Source organism: Oncorhynchus clarkii, chromosome 21 (genome assembly GCF_045791955.1).
Source record: "Oncorhynchus clarkii lewisi isolate Uvic-CL-2024 chromosome 21, UVic_Ocla_1.0, whole genome shotgun sequence".
Taxonomy (NCBI): Eukaryota; Metazoa; Chordata; class Actinopteri; order Salmoniformes; family Salmonidae; genus Oncorhynchus; species Oncorhynchus clarkii.
In genome coordinates this window covers 19,512,017-19,531,256 of record NC_092167.1, presented here as the reverse complement: position 1 = coordinate 19,531,256, position 19,240 = coordinate 19,512,017, and the positions used below count along the sequence as shown (strand labels likewise).

Below are 19,240 nucleotides of genomic sequence, written 5' to 3'. Positions count from 1 at the left end.
TTTGGAAAAACTGAACATTTGCTATCTAACTGAGTCTCCTCATTGAAAACATCCGAAGTTCTTCAAAGGTAAATTATTTTATTTTAATGCTTTTCTTGTTTTTGTGAAAATGTTGGCTGCTGAATGCTAGGCTTAATGCTATGCTAGCTATCAATACTCTTACACAAATGCTTGTGTAGCTATGGTTGAAAAGCATTTTTTGAAAATCTGAGATGACAGTGTTGTTAACAAAAGGCTAAGCTTGTGAGCCAATATATTTATTTAATTTCATTTGTGATTTTCATGAATAGTTAACGTTGCGTTATGGTAATGAGCTTGAGGCTATAATTACGCTCCCGGATACGGGATTGCTCGTCGCAACAGGTTTTAAGAACAAATTCTTATTTTCAATGGCGGCCTAGGAACAGTGGGTTAACTGCCTGTTCAGGGGCAGAACGACAGATTTGTACCTTGTCAGCTTGGGGATTTGAACTTGCAACCTTCCGGATAAGACGGGAAGATGGGCGACACCTGGAGGGGGGTGGAGACAAGCACAAGGACAGGTTAAACAGATCAGGGAGTGACAAATGTCAAATATATGTCAACAATCCTTCCTCCAAAGGACCATTCTATGGACCTCATTTAGTGAAAATCCCCCAAATCATGATTTTTTTTGTTCTAGTTTCATGAGGAATCTACCAAAGTTTGTTCAAAAGATATCCACATAAATTCCTTCAGTCTAGAAGGCCAATGGGTTATGCCAAGCCTGCCAGGCTGCCATCGTGGCTAATGTGCACTGCATGATATTCTAATCAGCTCATAAACCACCAAATGTGGAGCTGTAATCGACTGAGACAACTCTGAAATCACATGAAGTATTTTCTCTAAAGCATTGCCATATGCTATCCAAGCAGAAAGACCTTGGGTTTAATACATTATACATTCACTCCACTATACCACACATCGGAAATCCACACCACACACAGAGTGAAATCAACTCCATTAAAACAGTAGACAAATACAACCCCATCAGCATGTTACCCTGTGTTGGACAAAGCTGAGGCTTAGGAGTTCTTGGGGGGATACCTTATTGATTAGCTAGTCTGGGTGGTGGCCTGGAGCACTTGATCTAGCCTGATGAGAGCTTCATTAACATAGAATTACTGAAGATGCTGGTAACTTTGGTAAATTACCGGTTGGGTGGGTGGCTATCAGTAGTATCCCAATAATACATTGTACTAGAGTCCTACAATGTTACTGTGGTGTTTTCAAAGCGTATTACTGCCTTATATGCAGTGCTTATTGTCTGATTTATTTTCTCCCCCCGCCCTCTCGTTCTTTCTCCATCTTGATTCGTTTAGACCCATCAAAACAGGATAACAAGTGAATAGAGGAGAACTGTAGGGAGAAGAATGAGAAACAGTAGTCATGATTCCAGCCACATACAATTTGATGACATGACCAGAAATATCCATAGGAATGCTTTTGTGAATGCCCCCCTGAGCCTTATGGGGGACAAAATAATCACTCATGGGAAAGCTCACAGAAGCCCTCAGCGCAGTCAAGTCATTGTCACACTAAAATCAAACCATGTGTACCCAAGCAGTATATCACTCCCAGCAGAGCCTTTCAGCCATCCCTCCCTACTCAAACAACACTGCCACTACTGGTACGTGTTCAATCACAATGCAATATCAGAAGTGAGATGGGGTTGGGGAAACGGAGAACGGCTTTTTTTCTTCTTCTGCCTCTTGTTTTGATGACACAGTTTGTTTGAGTTGATCCTGCCTTTGAGATATTGTTCTTCAAGCTTTCAGTCGCCTTACTAAAGCATTTAGTCCCTACTATAACTCAAACTAGAGTTTAAAACCATGAACTTGTATTCAATGGTTGAGTCGCTTTACTAAAGCATTTAGTCCCTACTATAACTCAAACTCGAGTCTAAAACCATGAACTTGTATTCAATGTTTGAGTCGCTTTACTTCATATCTGTTATAGTACGGCTTTTGAAGTCGTAACACCTTACAGCGTCTTACAGCTCCTCCTGATTGGTTAAGTTAATGAGTGTGTGACGCCACAGCAGTGACTCTGTACTCTACACTTTATTAGTGTTTAGGTGACGTATGCGTACCCCTGTAATCCCCAACCGGCTTCATCGGGCTCATGTTTATTCATCTGCGCATCGCTGTGGCAAGGTCACCCAGGCAGAACTAAGGTGATCATCAGAGAAAGGAGGAGGAAGGGAGAGCGAGAGGGAGGAAGAGAGAGAGTGAGCGAGAGAGATGTGTTTTGGTTTTCAACCGTGTTGAGCTCCAGATAAAGGGGTCCCTCTGGAGCTTCTCAGCAGCACAGGGGGGTGGAGGAGGTGTCAACATGGCCAGAGACGAGGGTCCGCTGTGGGTATTGGAGCAGGGTAAACAGGGCCTCTAGTCTGGTGACCTTGGACGATGAGTAAGCGAAGAGGATGGGGAGTGAGATAATGAAAGTCCAGGTTCAAGTGCCCGGTGGAGGGTGCTACACCTCTCACCACGCCGTCGTGATGAATATGGTGCATCCGGAGCTGTTATTTTCCTCTCTTTGAGTTCAGTGAAATTACCTCTGTACGATCATCTACCCCCCAAGCCACTTCTCTGTCTGTGTCGGTCCTCTGATAACAAACAGAAGTGTTCTGAATAATACAACGAGAACGATGGCATAATACTCTTTGTTGTGAACTGAAGACGTAAACACAGCTGGCTATTGAACTTGCACAAACACTCAAATAGTCAACCATACAGGAAGGAATCTCAATGGCATGCTACTAGACTAGCCCCAACCAGGACAGACAGAGGTAGTTAACAATGCCCTTCAACACGTGTCCTTTTACCAAGACAAGCATTCCTTTCTGCTCTTTATACTGGTCATTTACCAATCAATGTCTCTTTAATGTAGTCCTTGTGCTGTTGTAGGCACTGCACAGGACTCCCATTGGATTCCCATGATTGCTGATTCTTTATGAGGTAGTCTAAGACCTTCACGTGTCCTCCAGGACCAATGTATGGACTCTAAAGAGGCGTATTGGTACTGTGTACTCATTACCGAACAAGTACTGCCTTTATAAATGCATTGGCCATTTCAGCGAGGCCACTCTACGCACAAACATGACTTTATCTGGGCGAGTAAGTCTCCAATTGACAATCCCCTCTCTCTCGCTCTCACACACACACACACACATCCTTAACAGCCTAAACCCTTTGAAGCTACCAGGTAAATCCCTACACAGTGGAGACAATACTCTTCCACTGAGAACAGCGCACACAAAAAATGTAACTTCACTCATTCTGGCATGAGAAAAAAAAAAGAAGACACTGAGCACTTGAAGCTGTCAGGTAAATCCCCATAAGCCAGGAGCACAACAAAGTTGATATAGGAAATAAGACGGATAAAAAAAAGAAGATCAATTATTCAGGTTCCTTTGAAAATTCCCTCCACTCTGAAAAGCCGGATCTCAGTGCACCGTCGGGTTGCTCCAGCTTTCCTATTCCAGGGAGATTTAGCACAGAGAGAGAAAACACCAAGGGCTTCTCTCGGGTTGTGTGTTATTCAAAATGTGCCCGAGGCAAGGTTAAATTAAAACCTGCCTTCCCTCGCTAATTCTTTTTTTAGCACCTATGGAACACTTTTCAATGTCGGATGTTTAGCATCCAAATAACGAGGCTAAACTGTTCTGCTGAGTTAGACTAGAGTTTGAATGACATATTGTTAAAATGTATGGTGTGATGTTATAGTGATTGTTTGGAAGCCACACTCGTTGACAACATTTATATATCATTTGCGGTCGTGCCTTCGAGCTATTAGCTCTGTTACAATTAAGCTATTTTCACTTTAACACGGGATGTCTAGTTTTTGCATCCGCAAAAAGTTGTTGTACATAATGATTAAACCTTTCCCCGAACCTGCTGAGACCGTCTTTCAGTCCAGGAATGAAACGAAAGCTTCCTTCTTGCTAGTGAAAGCTGAATGTGAGGATGATTGACAAGCCCATTGAGGGTAGGACTGACAACCCATTCTCCTGGGTTCCAGAACGGAGGCACGTTAATCGCTCCTCCGGTACCCCGATACGTGTTCTCTCTTCCGAGAAGTCTTCAGGATTAGAGGAAATTCATTTCTGACACGATTAACACTGTCAAATTACCAGCCTCAGACACAATTACTGTATTACTGCGTCTATCTGATCCGGTGAAGGGTACTCCTCTTGGCGGTGATGTGATGTTATGAAGAGTACCATCATCCAGGCTCACCGACTCACCCAGCAGACTAAAGAGGAGACGTTCATTAGATGTGTTCGGTTTAAAGGAACATTTCCCCCGTGTGGGCACATTGTCTTATCTGATCACGCACCAGTTCCTCATAAACTATTACCACATCACCTTGAGCGCCCACAGTACGTGATTATCGTTGCATTGTGTGGGAATGACTTTGACGACACGAAGCTGATCCTGAATCATGTCACGTTAGAGTACACATAAGATCGCTATAAACATGGCTGTGATCGCTCAACCTGTACACATACAGTGAGGGAAAAAAGTATTAGATCCCCTGCTGATTTTGTACGTTTGCCCACTGACAAAGAAATGAGCAGTCTATAATTTTAATGGTAGGTTTATTTGAACAGTGAGAGACAGAATAACAACAAAAACATCCAGAAAAACGCATGTCAAAAATGTTATAAATTGATTTGCATTTTAATGAGGGAATATAAGTATTTGACCCCCTCTCAATCAGAAATATTTCTGGCTCCCAGGTGTCTTTTATACAGGTATTGAGCTGAGATTAGGAGCACACTCTTAAAGGGAGTGCTCCTAAATATCAGTTTGTTACCTGTATAAAAGACACCTGTCCACATAAGCAATCAATCAATCAGATTCCAAACTCCACCATGGCCAAGACCAAAGAGCTCTCCAAGGATGTCAGGGACAAGATTGTAGACCTACACAAGGCTGGAAGGGGCTACAAGACCATCGCCAAGCAGCTTGGTGAGAAGGTGACAACAGTTGGTGTGATTATTCGCAAATGGAAGAAACACAAAATAACTGTCAATCTCCCTCGGCCTGGGGCCCCATGCAAGATCTCACCTCGTGGAGTTGCGATGATCATGAGAACGGTGAGGAATCGGCCAAGAACTACACGGGAGGATCTTGTCAATGATCTCAAGGCAGCTGGGACCATAGTCACCAAGAAAACAATTGGTAACACACAATATTGGGACTATTACATCTACCTGCTCAAGAAAGCACATATACATACCCATCTGAAGTTTGCCAATGAACATCTGAATGATTCAGAGGACAACTGGGTGAAAGTGTTGTGGTCAGATGAGACCAAAATGGAGCTCTTTGTCATCAACTCAACTCACCGTCTTTGGAGGAGGAGGAATGCTGCCTATGACCCCAAGAACACCATCCCCACCGTCAAACATGGAAGTGGAAACATTATGCTAAGGAGGTGTTTTTCTGCTAAGGGGACAGGACAACTTCAACGCATCAAAGGGACGATGGACGGGGCCATGTACCGTCAAATCTTGGGTGAGAACCTCCTTCCCTCAGCCAGGGCATTGAAAATGGGTCGTGGATGGGTATTCCAGCATGACAATGACCCAAAACACACGGCCAAGGCAACAAAGGAGTGGCTCAAGAAGAAGCACATTAAAGGTCCTGGAGTGGCCTAGCCAGTCTCCAGACCTTAATCCCATAGAAAATTTGTGGAGGGAGTTGAAGGTTCAAGTTGCCAAACGTCAGCCTCGAAACCTTAATGACTTGGAGAAGATCTGCAAAGAGGAGTGGGACAAAATCCCTCCTGAGATGTGTGCAAACCTGGTGGCCAACTACAAGAAACGTCTGACCTCTGTGATTGCCAACAAGGGTTTTGCCACCAAGTACTAAGTCATGTTTCGCAGAGGGGGTCAAATACTTATTTCCCTCATTAAAACGCAAATCAATTTATAACATTTTTGACATGCGTTTTTCTGGATTCTTTAGTTGTTCCGTCTCTCATGTTCAAATAAACCTACCATTAAAATTATAGACTGATCATTTCTTTGTCAGTGGGCAAACATACAAAATTAGCAGGGGATCAAATACTTTTTTCCCTCACTGTACAACGCAACTATTATCGAAGTAATTATCACTGAATTGTTTTTAGCAGGTTAGAGCTGGGAATGATTTAGAGGTATGCGATGAGCACAATGTTATTACATAGGGCAGTTTATTGAGCATGTAAATGTGTTACCGTAGGTGTAGATATGCATTACAATAGACTTCTACACTCACTAAAACAGCATTCTTTTGACATTTATAACAATAATTTGCTGTTCCAACATTCAAAGCTGTAAATGTGTATTAGCTACACTTTGTTAAAAACACAATATTTACAATAATAGTAATACACAAAAGGTAGTATATTTGGCATACTTACAACAATCTCATCATTATATAATTTACAATTTCTCAAGTACTGATTAATGTGAATATTTGATCCAAACAATTCACAACTAATTAAAAAGGAAATGAAACATACAAAAGTGAAACATACAAACCATACCCAGGTTAATTCTGAAAACCGTTGTACTGAATTAAGTGATCAATATTTACGCACATTTTTAAAAACTTTTTATTACAAAAAACAGTGTCGTCTTCTCTTCATTAAACACTGACAAGAAACCACCTGACGTGACGACTCCCTAGATACCGTAGAACAGGAGAAGAGGACTCGATGCCAGTACACTCTGTCCACCGCGAATGTCAAACGGAGACAACACCTCTAACTCACTCGGCTGTACTGTACAAGCGTATAGAAGAGCAGCTCTCGTGTGTGTGTGTGTGTGTGTGTACGAGTTGCCGGCAGTTACTGGGTGGCAGATAGCGGGCATCTTTTCCACCATACATACTGCACTTCAAATGCCCATTGTGGTCGCCAGGATAACAACTCAAGAGGTAGAGTGAGTCCTTGGTGATGCAACCACTGTTAACGCAGATTCAAACTCATTTGTGCTAATCTCATATCCCCATTCCTTACTTGTAACAGTTGTCATTCATATACCCCCTACAATGACTTTTCATCTTAATAACTGGATTTGTCTCAAAGTCTGTTGTTTTCATTGTGGGCTAGTACAAACTCAGCTGGTCTAGTCAATGGAGTGTTTCCAGTTTCCATGTTCAGGATTCTAGTTTGTCGTTACAGCATACATAGAGCACATCTTCCTTTGGCACAATACTTGGTAAACCCCAAAGGATCCACCACCACATACATACTGCACTCCATGCAGGAGGGTTAGGGTGTGTCCACATCTCTGGCCCCTCTTCCAGCAATGGCCTCCAATTAATAAGAGCTACACACAATTTACTATAGCAACAGCCTTCAATTTAGTGGCACATGTCAGATGCAAGAACAATGGATTATTGGAAACATGTGCATTGGTCTAAGAAAGTGGATTTCAAAGATGGAAGGAGCTCTTTATGGCTTAGAGTAGAGCTTGAAGAAAGGTCAAGAGATTTGAGTGATTCAATATCACGAAAGGGGTGGATATCTGAGTAACTTGTTACGACTACAATTCTCCAAGAATAAAAACGAGGCATCAATTTTAGCTACACAACACTTTTCAAATGGTCATGACAATGAAAGAAATGATCAAATAGGTAAATCTTTCATTCCTGTTCCGGTACCATTTTTGATGTATGTGAACACACCCTCAGCTACTACCATAAACTGAAATGCATATGCATGAGACCTCTAGCACCTTTTAGCTATATAGAAAAGTACAGTGTACTTCAAAAACGTGCAAGACTCATGGATAAAAGACTCTGTTTCCAATACTTAAGGCAAAACACTTCTTATATATAACCAATATATACATATATTGGGACTATTACATCTATCAAAAAATCGACACCTAAATTCGTTGTCTTCATTTTTCTTCAGATAAACGCAGCAATTTACCGTGTGGAACCTACTACTGTACTGGAGCTAAAAGTGCGGAATGACAAAGTCAGTCATTGCAAAGCCCTTTCGAAAAAAGATCTTCACAATGAGACCGACTCACGAGTCTTGAGTCTGTCTTGGGCAGAGTCTGGGATTACCAAACTGAAGAGAAGAGTGTAAAAAGTGCAAAACGCGCCAGTGGTGTCACCCATCAACCCACAAGGGTTGTAGGTCCTCACCCAGCCTATAGCTGGGAGACCTTCCTGGGGAGAGGTCTGGGTCTGGGGACATGGGGCACCCCGTCGGCCCTGCGAGGGTCCGAAGTTGGGACCAGCTTCATGCTGCTAGTGCGTAGCTGGTGGGGCTTGGGGGGCAGGGCCGGGGGGTCCACACTGGGAGGGATGGAGAGACTGTGGGGCAGGGGAACCGGCCTACGAGGGTTGGAGCGCTCGTACACGCTGTAGGGCGGCGGCGTCTTGTTCTCGCGGCGGATGAGCTCGTCCGAGCCCGAGGAGACCGAGTTGGGCATGGTGGGCCCCTGGTGGGCGGGGTGGTCTCCAGTGGTTGCCTCGGTGCCCGACGCCTCGGACACACTGCAGCGACTCATGGAGGAGATGCCGCTGCTGTAGCTACCGGAGAGGACGGGCGAGTTGGACACCAGTCCAGCCGACTGGCACTCAGTGGGTGAGGGTGTGAAGGGCGGCAATGAACTCTACGGAGAGACAGAAACAGAGAGACAATCAGAAACACAACCGAACAAGAGAACCAAACAGAGAACCAATCAGAAACGGAGAACCAACCACAGCCAATCGCTCAAACAGAAACAGTCTCCTTAAGACTGCACATGTGTGCTTCACAGCCTAATGAGGTATAGCATAAAGGAACAATAAAGCCTATGAAGCATAAGAATAAAGACACCAGACAGATTGACAGTGCCACAGTGCTTTTTCCACCTCATCATACGTCAGTGTGCATTGGGACGGAGAAATACAATATCCGGCAGTTTCAGCGTGAGGAATCCAATACGTTGTCAAAACGTTTTCTGAGAAATTACATGGAAATACTGCTATATCTTGTTACTCTTAATTGGATTTAGTGGAGTGGACAATTGATATGTTATTTTTGCTACAGTTTGTCATGCTGCGACGCAGCAAATTCATGTTTCTGTCTGACAATTCGAAATATTCATGTAACTTCTCTCAACAAGACTGAAGCTAAATGCTCGTTGATATGTTAATATTCCCCACAAATCTCAAAGGCCTGGAGCGCTGAGCTGCCCCTCACAGCACAATCAAAGAAGACCCCTCAGCAGACCTCCAACAGGCCCCATTATCACACACACACACACACACACACACACACACACACACACACACACACACACACACACACACACACACACACACACACCAACCATAAAGCGTTGTATTTGTGTTGCTGTTTGTGCCTCACTTATAAAAAACTGCCCGTGCAAAGACAAACTGTATTTTATTTTCTAACAAAAAATATGAATTTCTCAATGCAGATTTGTAAAATCCTGTTAAAATGTCACTCCTAAACTGCCTTGCCACATGCAGGCTGGTGCTAGATAATAAATTGCTCATTAGCAGAGTTATCTGACAGGCGAAAGCCAATGTGGATGAGAACATGAGACGACATAGAGGGGGAAGATAATTCAATTGTGGTTCAATACTGCCTGACAACCAACAGAGAAACCATATAGCACACAGACATTCAAAGTACTGTCAGAACACTCAACAGCATTAGTAGGAGAACAGATAGAGATGCACAAGCACACACCCTCGACACACACAGGTATTCAGTAAGGCACACACCCTCGACACACACAGGTATTCAGTCAGGCACACACCCTCGACACACACAGGTATTCAGTCAGGCACACACCCTCGACACACACAGGTATTCAGTCAGGCACACACCCTCGACACACACAGGTATTCAGTCAGGCACACACCCTCGACACACACAGGTATTCAGTCAGGCACACACCCTCGACACACACAGGTATTCAGTCAGGCACACACCCACACGCATGTTTGATTCGCGCCTGTCTCAGTGGACAAATCCAGTGAGGAGGCCACAGGAATGTCAGTCCATCATCAAGACATGATACTGAAATTGTATATGGTTATAGTATGTGAAAAAATAATGGTGCAACACTAATATACACTACCGTTAAAAATGTTGTGGTCACTTAGAAATGTCCTTGTTTTTTAAAAGAAAAGCACCTTTTTTGTCCATCAAAATAACATCAAATTGATCAGAAATAAAGTGTACATTGTTAATGTTGAAAATGATTCTTGTAGGAATTTCTACATAGGCGTACAGAGGCCCATTATCAGCAACTATCACTCCTGTGTTCCAATGGCACGTTGTTAGCTAATACAGGTTTATCATTTTAAAAGGCTAATTGATCATTAGAAAACCCTTTTGAAATTATGTTTGCACAGCTGAAAACTGTTGTTCTGATTAAAGAAGCAATAAAACTTGGGTATCTGGAGCATCAGCATTTGTGGGTTCAACTACAGGCTCAAAATGGCCAGAAACAAAGACTTTCTTCTGAAACTCGTCATTCTATTCTTGTTCTGTGAAATGAAAGTATTCCATGTGAGAAGATCTAGTACAACGCTGTGTACAACTTCCTTCACAGAACAGCGTAAATAGGCTCTAACAAGAATAGAAAGAGGAGTGGGAGGCCCCGGTGCACAACTTAGCAAGAGGACAAGTACATTAGAGTGTCTAGTTTGAGAAACAGACGCCCTACAAGTCCTCAAATGGCAGCTTCATTAAATAGTACCCACAAAACACCAGTCTCAACATCAACGGTGAAGAGGCAACTCCGGGATGCTGGCCTTCTAGGCAGAATGTCAAACTTGGATTAGCTAACACAACATGCCATTGGAACACAGGAGTGATGGTTGCTGATAAATGGGCCCCTGTACGCCTATGTAGATATTCCACAAAAAATCTGCAGTTTCCAGCTACAATAGTAATTTGCAACATTAACCATGTCTGCACTGTATTTCAATTTGATGTAAAAAAATAAATAAATGCTTTTCTTTCAAAAACAAGGACATTTCTAAGTGACCCCAAACTTTTGAACGGTAGTGTATATAATAATAACGTGCTTTCTCCCGCATTGGATACGGTTGCTGTCCGCGGTTCTGAAACATAATCCAGTGAACCGTAGAATTGGCGCCTTTCCCCATGTTGCTATGTGCATAATAGAAAATTAACCAGCGTATTGGGATTGAGAACAATGCGGCAGAGGCAGCAGCAGCAGCAGCGACGAGGAAACAGCCCTTGCCTTAGCCTAACTGTCTAAGATGTGAGGAGAGAAGGAAATCCCAACTTAATTAGGTCTATAATCAACAGCCTAACTGTTACATGTGCCTGGCTTTATAAATTATCCATATATATCTACAGAAATAAGACAGATATTGCTTCTCTTGCCTGTTTGAGTGTTTGTTTAATAGCCTGCTGATTCCGTGAGAACCAAGCCTCATTCAAAGGCAAAATGTTGGAGAAAGCAATTTCATAGATTCGCTATTCTTTGCTATGCTGTAATAAAGGCTTTACATTAGTTTGTTTTTATTAGAACAGACTAGTATTACTTATAAAATATTTAGTGTTGTTTACACTTCCAAACAGGCAGAACATTTATACTGTAATCTAACAGCACCGGTTTGTCACAGGTAATATGCACGCAGCTCTCGTTCCTATATCCTCCCTTTTCTTGATCCCCTTCTTATTGTAATTATTACAATTATTATTATGATCATCATTATAATAAGTCATGTCGTTATCATTAGGAGGCTTGGTGTTGCAGCCTGGTATAACCACCATCGAGCTGTAGGCCTAAGAGTGTGTCCTGTTTAGTCTTAATACCATAACTTACTTAGGCCTATATTTCAATATCTAGGCTACTGTGTCTATCAATCAAACCTTCATTCGTCCATGCCGTCACACAGCAGATGAGACATTCATGCTTTGAAAAGCAAATCAACCATTTTAGTTTTAAAATGAAAAAAATGGAGCTGTGAATAATTAGCCAAAATAATAAATAAACCGCAATGCATGCGATGAAAGAAATAAAAGCTGAAATGAATCACTCTCTACTATTATTCTGACATTTCACATTCTTAAAATAATGTAGTGATCCTAACTGACCTAAGACAGGGAATTCTTACTAGGATTAAATGTAAGGAATTGTGAAAAACCGAGTTTAAATGTATTTGGCTAAGGTGTATGTAAACTTCCAACTTCAACTGTACATACACAGCTCCATTGGCCTCAACCCTCAACAGGATATATTCACCAGCAGCCAGCTAACAACCCATACAATATTATAGGAAAGGTACAGGGCAGTTGTTTAATAAAATATGGAGACAACTACAAATACTTGTAGTTGTACCAGGTTCAGGGATATATAATGAAGAGGCTCTTCTTCTTGGTATGTGAGTGGGGGAGACATAGGGTTGTTATGGTGTTAAGAATAAAACTTCAGGAGAGAGGACCAGACTTGAACGCAACACTTTAACCTGTTGCCTTGAACGCAGCTCCCTAGCAACTCAACAAGCATCAGCTGCTGCTACTCATTGCTAATCAGACTCCTCTCTGTTCCGCAGTGCATGTCGTGTGGTGTTACTAGCCTTTTGAAGTCTTGCATTGCTCCTTCTCTACCTTCTATCTAGTATCTTTTAGGTTCTTCCAAGGATCTCATAGGAGTGATTGCCATCACCACAGCAGCCTAACTATCAAGAACTGGAGATGATGTTTTGAGATTCAAAGCCAAACCCTACAGAGTCCACTCCCTGGATCCTTAATCTGCAGCCATTGGCTTCATCCGGTCCATTCTCATTCACCTCCTGAATCCTCATTCCCAACATCCGTTCCACTTCCTTGATAAGTATTTTTAACCAATTTTAATGCCTGGCACTTAAACTTGTGAATGTGTGTGGTTTAAGTGGTGAGCAGGATGCTATACTGAGAGAACTCCTTCAGGACTCAGCTGAGTTCTGTTTAGCTGGGCTGGCCAACCCGGATCAGTGTCATCTGTCACAGCCCAGTAACCACAGATTCACAGATGGACGCATGCATGCACAAATACATACACCACGTACCACATGCAAGCATGCATGTATGCAAACCCGCACACATTCAGACAAGCATGCAGGCAAACAGGATCAAATGAGTCATCTACTGCTGGAATGAAGGACTTGGGGTTCTGATCCCATGCTGTCCTCCTGACCCTATTTGTAGTGCACAGTACATTCAGATCAGCAGCATCAGAAAAACACTAGAGGACACAAATGCAATCACACACCACAACACCAACCTTTTGTGGAGATCTGGATGTTGGGAGAGGGGACTGCGACCTCATAGTCTTGGCTGAAGAGCCTGTTGACAGTCAACCGGAGAGAAACAGAGAAAGAAAGAAAAGAGGGCACGTTTAACTCCTGCCACCATTTTGTACCAGTTGACTTGATGACACTGGAGTGAGCCCTCAACAGCTGAGGACTTCAGGAGGTTTGGGCATCTATGAATCAAATAATCGCACAGTCGCGGGTCCTTAGCCAGCACTAAGCTGTTTATACATCCAACAGCTGCTCTTTGGAGGGCAAAACACTCAATTCATCGCAACAACAGGGGGAAAAGTCAGCTCTAGTGAATCACAAAATAAATATATAACTAAAAAAATATAATAACATAAGTCTAAGTTTACTGGAAGTGTCAGGCTCAGGGCTTGAAAAGTGGGAGTTTGGGAGTTATGTGCACTGCATGTGTATATGTTTGTGTGTGTATTTGTGCACTCTGTGTGTGTATGTGTGCACTGTGTGTGTATATGTTTGTTTGTATGTGTGCACTGCATGTGTGTGTGTAGGCTTGCTGTTTGGGGATTTAATGAACCCCTGAAGCACCACAGAGATTAAAGTGGATGGAGATGGTATGAGAAGGCTCATCTATACAATCTTGTAGTATAGTTGAGTCTAACTGGTTATAGTTGTTATATATAGTTTGGATTATAGAGTAGCAGGCGGTATAGCAGAGGAAAAATATGCCCTCTAGACTGGTTGTCCCCTCAGATAAAAGACATTCATAACATATTCACGGCTTTATGAAGTGAGCTTGACCAATTTATTTGTCTATAGCAACTCTTCTGCAATCATCATCAAAGTCAAAAATCATTTTTTGATTTTCCTCCTGTACCAAAGCTTGTCAGATAGTTCATTATTGTTCATAAGTTTAAAAAATACAGTTTTTTATTTTTTATTTAACCTTTATTTAACTAGGCAAGTCAATTTACAATACGTCGAAGGAATAAATAGCCTTGGTACTGGACAATTTGTGTACTCAACAGTGCTAGATGGTTGCCTTTGGCAGGATAATAACAAGTTGGCTAGAGCAGAAACAGACAGGCACCCAGGCTAGAATACAGACCATTATTATACAGTATGTGTACATCATGTGAAGGAGAAGTTATTTATAGAAGCAAACCAGGAGGAATAGAAGAGAGCAGCTGAGTTTATAGCAGAGAGTTGACAGCGTAACAACGAGCCTTGTAAGAGAGCAGGTGGAAGCACCAGGTGTCAAAAGATGGGGGAAAGGATTAGTGCCATTCCTCATTGGTCGAGTGTTCTGATTGGTTTACCTGAGTATGGTGGCCTAGGAGGTACAGGGGGACAGAGCAACTTTCCCACAGTGTCAGAGAACTGTGTGTTGTTGACCTCTTTTACACTGTCTAGACTCCGGCTACTGAAGGTGGTTCTCACTATGTTGGTGTACAAACATATAGACAGACATGCATCAATCACTGCTCATTGGGTTACAACACGACACAACATATCACAACACATCAGACGATGTAGACTAGAATCTAGATCTGTATTAGAATGTAATCCTAGTCAATAACAGAACATTTGATAACAGAGGTAGAGATTCGTGTCGGGTGTTGTAACTGATCATTTATGACAGAGTTACTACATTTCAAGATCTTCTTAGCCTAAATATAAAGCATGGGCAGGTGGAGATTTGACAGACTGCACCTTCAATTTGTGGGGGTGGCAGATAGCCTAGCAGTTAAGAGCGTTGGGCCAGTAACCGAAAGGTCGCTAGTTTTGAATTCCCGAGCCGACAAGGTGAAAAATCGATGAATGTGCCCTTGAGGAAGGCACTTCATCATAATTGCTCCACGATCGCCGTTGAATGGCAGACCTTGGGTGTGACCCCGGCTCCCCGAGGGTGTCTCAGAGAGAGTGTGATATGCAAAAAAACACCTTTCCAATTAATACACACTTACATATGTGTGAAATAGGACAAATACAAATGATTAATTATTATTATTAACAATCAACCACACCTCAATCTTCGTATGTACTGAATATAATGCAACTGATAAGTTTTAGTTGATCGTAAACCCTCGCTGTTTAGAATGCAGTGAGAGAAATCACACTGTAAATAACACTTCCCTGTTCTCTCCTGTTAATACGAAGGTGCTCTTCCTGTGTTAAGTTCATTCTTCCACAAACTGGTGTAAAAGATCAGGTTTGCGCATTTCCACTTAAGCTGAGCGACGACACCTTAAAGTGGCACACCACCCTGCTTGTGGATCGACGTGATTTAAAAAAAACTAAACAGGTATATTAAAGTTCCACATGTTTTATATTTTCTATGAAATACTAATTCCATGAGTTAATTTTCCCTGAACCTTTAACCTTCAGTGAAGTTTCACAGAAAGTAATCAAACAGCTGAGCTTTTTTAATTACACAAGGGCCCTTCCGCCCCACTGGAATATGTAAACATATAAATCGCTTATATAACATACAAAATATACAAAACAGGCATCTGTGGATAAAAAAACTGACACACATATGCATTTATACATATGGATAACCTTCCCGAAAAGGCGTATCCCATCAACCCTTGGGGAATAAACGTGTTTTCACACGTTCTGATATTAATATATAAAAAGCATCAATTTAATGTGTGTGTGTGTGTCCAAAAATGGAACCCGATTCCCTATAAAGTGCACTACTTTCGACCAGAGCCCCATGGGCCTTGGTCAAAAGTAGGGCACTATATAAGGAATAGGGTGCCATTTGGGATTCCTCGCATGTCTGTTGTTGACTGTGAATACTGATGGAGCTGAGAAGGAATAGACCTCATGGGGAGAGGCTGTCATTGAAGCAGATGTCTCCTCTCCAGACAAAGTCTGTCACACTCTCACCGGTCAGTCTGTCAACTATACCGGTCAGTCTGTCAACTACACTCATGTCCGGACAGATGACCACAGCTATGACTGACTAGGATGAGAAGCGACTGTTTAGCAGGCCGCTAGTGTCTTGGTACGACACATAGCCCAGGATACTTTGGTGATGTAATGATTTTGGGCTTATATACTCATGTACTGGAAAGAGAGATGGAGACAATGACTGAGATGACATACAAGACAATGAGACATGTTTTACCTTTGTCTGGTGCAGAAAGGTTAGGATCACTTCGGGGTAGTGTGGTGTCACCTATTTGATGAGGGGTCGCCCTCTAGAAAAAGCAAACAAGACAGCACAATACTGAAGCTACAAAATCCATAAAGGAGAGTAAGATATTTTGACTTATGTGGAGTTCAGGTTTTACAGTCTTAATTTAGAGAAATCCATACTATGAGTGACATTTCATGCCGGCTGAAGAGCTCTTTTGGTTCAGACTGCAGAGATCTTAATTAAGGTATTATAACTGTACTTGTCTGAGTATTGATTTGTTTGTGTGTGTTCACCTGTGCAGGGTCTAGGGGATTGGGGTAGATGGCACTGACGGGTCTCTCCCTGGAAGAGAGGCAGGAGTTCTCTCTGGAATGCTTGTGTTTGTCCTGGAGCTGGGGAGAACCTGGAGGGAAAGGTGAAGAGAGAGGAGAGATTTAGATGTAGATTTTATTGGTGACAGCTAGTCTTCCTGGCGTCCAACACGTAACGAAAAATACTTGAAAATGTACATACATTTAAAAACATTAACAAAAGACATTACGGTCTTACAGGCATACATACATTACCAGTCAAAAGTTTGGACACACCTACTCATTCAATGGTTTTTCTTAATTTGTTTACTATTTTCTACATTGTAGAATAATAGTAAAGACATCAAAACTATGGAATCATGTAGTAACCAAAAAAGTGTTAAACAAATCAAAATATATTTGAGATTCTTCAAAGTAGCCACCCTTTGCCTTGATGATAGCTGTGCACACTCTTGGCATTCTCTTTACCAGCTTCACCTGGAATGCTTTTCCAACAGTCTTGAAGTAGTTCCCACATGCTGAGCAATTGTTGGCTGCTTTTCCTTCACTCTGCAGTTCAACTCATCATAAACCATCTCAATTGGGTTGAGATCAGGTGATTGTGTAGGCCGGGTCATCTGATGCAACACTCCATCACTCTCTTTCTTGGCTAAATAGCCCTTACACAGCCTGGAGGTGTGTTGTGTCATTGTTCTGTTGAAAAACAAATGATAGTCCCTCTAAGCGCAAACCAGATGGGATAGCGTATCGCTGCAGAATGCTGTGGTAGCCATGCTAGTTAAGTGTGCCTTGAATTCTCAATAAATCACAGACGGTGAGGGGGTGCTTTGCTGGTGACACTATCACACCTCGTCTTCCATGCTTCACAGTGGGAACCGCGGAGATCATCTGTTCACCTGCTCTGCGTCTCACAAAGACATGGCGGTTGGAACCAAAAATCTAAAATTTCCACCTGTCTAATGTCAATTGCTCATGTTTCTTTGCCCAAGCAGGTCTCTTCTTATTATTGGTGTCCTTTAGTAGTGGTTTCTTTGCAGCAATTTGACCATGAAGGCCTAATTCACATAGTTTCCTCTGAACAGTTGACGTTGAGATGCGTCTGTTACTTGAACTCAGAGAAGCATTTATTTGGGCTGCAATCTGAGGTTCAGTTAACTCTAATGAACTTATCCTCTGCAGCTGAGGTAACTCTGGGTCTTCCTTTCCTGTGGCGGTCCTCATGAGAGCAAGTTTCATCATAGCACTTGATGGTTTTTGCGACTGCACTTGAAGAAACTTTCAAAGTTCTTGACATTTTCCGCATTGACTGAACTTCATGTCTTAAAGTAATGATAGTTTCTCTTTGCTTATTTTAGCTGTTCTTGACATAGTATGGACTTGGTATTTTACCAAATAGGGATATCTTCTGTAGCCCTATTGTCACAACACAAATAATTGGCTCAAACGCATTAAGGAAATAAATTCCGCAAATTAACTTTTAACAAGGCACACCTGTTAATTGAAATGCATTCCAGGTGACTACCTCATGAAGCTGGTTGAGAGAATGCCAAGAGTGTGCAAAGCTGTCATCGAGGCAAAGGGTGGCTACTTTGAAGAGTCTCAATTATAAAATATATTTTGATTTGTTTAACACTTTTTTGGTTACGACATATGTGTTATTTCATAGTTTTGACGTATTCACTATTGTTCTACAATGTAGCAAATAGTAAAAATAAAGAACACCCTGGAATGAGTAGGTGTGTCCAAACTTTTGACTGGTACTGTACATTACTACATATTAGAGAACGACCAATAATCGTCTGAGACGATATATCGGGCCGATGTTGGCCTTTTCTAGTCTATAGGCTATCAGCCCTTCTCTATGTCGGCTCTTCTGATAGTCCCTCTACATAGCAAAGCTGCTGCTATGCCAGCCGCCATTCACTGCCTGAGCCACGAGCACTGCACAATGCCGAAGCAAATCAGCAGCAGCAAGCTAGCTCATTCTCCAACAGAAAGTTGCAGTATTGAGAAATGGATGAATTGACACAGTGACCAAAATCAAACTTCTGTTGCAAATATTAGTTTAGTTAATTCACTAATAATAAGGCTAGTGTTGATGTGCCCTTGACATGCATGCAATAAGCAAGTTAGCTAAGCAGCTATGTGACCTGTTAGCAAAGATTACAATAACTAACCCTTTCATCTGTGGTGTTAGCTAGCTAGCTATATTGGCTACTATGCTAGTTAGCTGGCTAGATTAACATGGTGCAAAGATATCAGATAGGAGCTAATGGCAGAGAGGAAGAGTCAGGCTCAACTCGGCGGAATATCTCCCTCCCTCCAGCTGGTGGCATTTTATTAGATGTTTTGCCCACCAAGAAAGGAAGCTTTTGTATGAAGGTCAATGAGTGTGGAATTTGGTCAACAAAAAAATGTATGGCTTATTTGCTACATAAGGTTTATTTGATCTAATAGATGTTTCGTAATGCTTAAGTTGTTACGAGTGTACT

The 19,240-nt window shown here is 42.2% G+C and overlaps 1 protein-coding gene across 1 annotated transcript in view; it reads right to left on the bottom strand.

The window, feature by feature from the left end:
* Positions 1 to 6,813: 6,813 nt before the first annotated feature.
* The window catches only part of LOC139378707 (dedicator of cytokinesis protein 4-like), a 135,425-nt gene continuing 122,998 nt past the window's right edge, over positions 6,814 to 19,240 (bottom strand). Inside the window, exons 48-52 of the mRNA XM_071121124.1 lie at positions 16,731 to 16,840; positions 16,426 to 16,498; positions 14,609 to 14,728; positions 13,295 to 13,356; positions 6,814 to 8,647 (exon numbers count right to left, since the gene is read on the bottom strand). Of these exons, the coding sequence (XP_070977225.1) occupies positions 8,180 to 8,647; positions 13,295 to 13,356; positions 14,609 to 14,728; positions 16,426 to 16,498; positions 16,731 to 16,840 (833 nt within the window). The 3' untranslated portion in view covers positions 6,814 to 8,179. The remainder of the gene's footprint in view (positions 8,648 to 13,294; positions 13,357 to 14,608; positions 14,729 to 16,425; positions 16,499 to 16,730; positions 16,841 to 19,240) is intronic.